This window comes from Coffea eugenioides, chromosome 7, assembly GCF_003713205.1.
Source record: "Coffea eugenioides isolate CCC68of chromosome 7, Ceug_1.0, whole genome shotgun sequence".
Classification (NCBI taxonomy): domain Eukaryota; kingdom Viridiplantae; phylum Streptophyta; class Magnoliopsida; order Gentianales; family Rubiaceae; genus Coffea; species Coffea eugenioides.
In genome coordinates, this window is record NC_040041.1 from 3,336,162 (window position 1) to 3,339,043 (window position 2,882).

At 38.6% G+C, this 2,882-nt stretch overlaps 1 protein-coding gene across 1 annotated transcript; it reads right to left on the bottom strand.

Annotated features, from left to right (window-relative positions):
* Positions 1-1,025: 1,025 nt before the first annotated feature.
* LOC113778286 (gibberellin-regulated protein 11-like) lies at positions 1,026-1,860 on the bottom strand. Its single transcript, XM_027323639.1, has 3 exons — positions 1,663-1,860; positions 1,447-1,504; positions 1,026-1,321 (listed from the first exon to the last, which is right to left on the bottom strand). Exons 1-3 carry the CDS (start codon positions 1,738-1,740, stop codon positions 1,125-1,127), a joined length of 333 nt encoding a protein of 110 aa, XP_027179440.1. The 5' UTR covers positions 1,741-1,860; the 3' UTR covers positions 1,026-1,124.
* Between the last annotated feature and the right edge of the window lie 1,022 nt (positions 1,861-2,882).

The window sequence follows — 2,882 nt, forward strand, 5'->3', positions numbered from 1 at the left end:
CATATGAACTGCACCTTATTAGGGAGTGTTCACTGGGCATTTGCTTGACAGATCTATAAGGGGATTTTCTCATAATTAAATACTTGAGTCGTCACACACACGGAGTATGCTTGGATAAGTTATTATTTGAAAAAAAATTAATTATGTTATAAATACATTTTTGGCCTCACAAATCCCAATCACTTTTTTATCTTCCCAACCACCTTTTTATCTCACATACATCACATCACAAAAGTGGTACAGTAAATATCTCAAATAAATCATCCAAATAAACTCTTATCCAAACAAACTCACTATTGATATTCGAATAAGCTGTTATTAGATGGATGCTCACAATTATTTTTAGCTCTTGAATTGCAAAATAGCTTTTTTATTATTGCTATTGACAAATGCGAGTGGTTAGATCTAAACTATCATTTAATAATTACAACATAGCTTTCAAAAGAGTAGAGTGTTACGCTGCCAACTGTGGTTGACCAAGGCATTGACTTGAAATGACCATGTCCTATGATTTCTTTTTAATAATTACTGTATTACTTTTTCAATTTGTAATTTTTTGGAAACTGCCCTTTCTAAATTAAGCTAGAAACCATAAAATCATAATCCTTCCTTCTGAGAATGGATTAACTACTCCCCTATATATGCAGATGCTATACGCTGGAGTGAGTAGTTAGTTCATTTAAACGGCCGCTTGGTGTCTTCCCACTAACTAATAAACAAGAATGGATTAGTGAGAAGTGGGAGGGACGATAGGGACTCGTTTAGCATCGCTCGTAATACTCTCTCATTCTCATCGCTCCTGGCAGGAAATGAATTTGGATCCCCACTCGAGCAGCGTAAATATTGAAGAATATGAATTTGGATTTTGGAGTGAAGACCATAAAACCAACACGCCATCAATAAAGAGATTTGAGAATGAGCTAGCTAGCTAGCTATTGATTCCACTTGATTGATGCCTACTACAACGATACTAATAGCCTCTCACAACAATGAATATAATTAAATTGGAAGAAAAATATAGATAATATATAATGAGAGCGCTATAGCAGAGGCTCTCTCTTATTCTTTCTTTATGTGCACACACACTTGTTGTTTTGCAGAGCAAATCCTGAGCGGAGAAGTACTCAAGGACACTTGCGGACAACCTTTCCGGTGGATTTATTGACTGTGGTGAGCTTGTAATAGCAGGGACAGGCTTCGTAGTTGCCAGAAGTTCCAGGAGGGACGCAGCTGCACTTGGCACAGCAGCTCCCGCAAGCCCTCTTGCAAAGATTAGGCCTCTTTGTCTTCGAGCATCGATACCCACAAGCAGCACCACAATCTGAATTAGTACACGACAAAATCAAATGAAAATCCGCATTGAACCCAGATAGGGAAATCTACTGTGAATGCAAGTTAACGGGATGAGGATTTAAAGTCATGCAAATTCACCGAAGTTCACGGTACCTATCGGCTTGGGGGCTGGCAGAGGGCTCGGACTTGGACTTGGAACCCCTTTGCTCACCTGCCAAAATTATTCACACAAACGGGTTATTCCAAATTGCCAGAAAAGGTTGATTACGCGCTCCATTTTTTATTTTATTTTTTTTTTGGCCTTCATAAATTCAAAAAGAAGAAGAAGAAGAAAAAGAAAAGGTGGCAGGGCATAAAGGGAGATTGTACCACTTGGGCGGCGTCAGTGAGGTGGATCAGCAGAAGAGCACTCAAAATGAGAAAAGCACAGGCTTTGAGAATTGCCATCGTCTAAGAAAAACACACAACTACTACTATTATTAGCAGCAAGAAGCAGAGAGCAATGGGCAATATGTAGATGGATTTGCTAATCGCTACAGCTAGTGAGATCAGATGGGATGTGAGGAAATGAGGGACAGGAGAGATGTATATATAGCAGAGGAGAAGGGCAATTGAATTAAGTAGTACAGGGACAAAAGTGGTGGTGGGGTTGTACTTTGGAGTTAGGATTTAGGAACTTAGGAGCTGGGGTTAGGCTTAAGCAAGGGCGGGAACATTTTCTTTCCCACTTGCCTCACTAATCACTAGGTTTGTAACACGGCTTGAGCTAAATTGAGCAGGAAATTGCTGGGAAGGTTGGTTTTGCTGTACCACCTCGAGCAGGGATCACTAATTCAATTTAATATAGCAAAAAATGGCCAAGGTCAGCTTGTAATTTAGAGTGGCATTCCAGATACTTCAATGGAGACATTACACTCATCGATTTGTGGGCAATAGTGGTTGCACAAGTGCAAAGGTGACAAAGGAAGCATCTGTGAAATTGGAATAAATGCCTTCATCTAACTATTTTATGAGCATGTACGACTCATCTCCTTGAAATTCTGCCCATGCAAATGCAGCATTGCCGATTGCTTTTGGTTTGCCAGCAGTTTCGCACCGTCTCTTTCTGTGAATTGGTAGTTCTCAGACCAATAATATCTCACAATTTGCCACCCTGGAATATTAAGGTTTGTACTAAGCAAGCTGTAACTGTGCTCATTATTCACCCCTTGGCCTTTTGGACGCGCTTTCTGTAACAAATAAATTGTTTTTGAAGACAAAACACATTACTAATTGTTGAAAGCACATTTAACTGGTGGAGATACTTATGAAAGTCTAATTGCATTTATTCTAGAAACGGCCATCTTCAACAATGCCGTTTATGGTTTTGGTCAAAAGAGAGAAAAATTTACCTTTTTATCGTTGGGACTTGGGATGAGGCCATCTTCAATCCATTTATTTTATATTTGGGAAGTCTTCTGTAGAGCTTGTTTGATAATCTCATTCAATATTTAAACTTAATATGGGTTCAAATTTTAATATGTTCAGACACTTTCGATAATCAAAACTAGAATAAAATATCTGAATTAATTAAATGATACTGAATTTCA

Bases quoted from the DNA above. Each gene is read 5' to 3' on its own strand.
- LOC113778286 (XM_027323639.1), bottom strand. From the start codon at position 1,740: ATGGCAATTCTCAAAGCCTGTGCTTTTCTCATTTTGAGTGCTCTTCTG. The intron at 1,505-1,662 runs GTACAATCTCCC...TAATTTTGGCAG, and splicing joins TCACTGACGCCGCCCAAGTG to GTGAGCAAAGGGGTTCCAAG. The intron at 1,322-1,446 runs GTACCGTGAACT...GTACTAATTCAG, and splicing joins GCCAGCCCCCAAGCCGATAG to ATTGTGGTGCTGCTTGTGGG.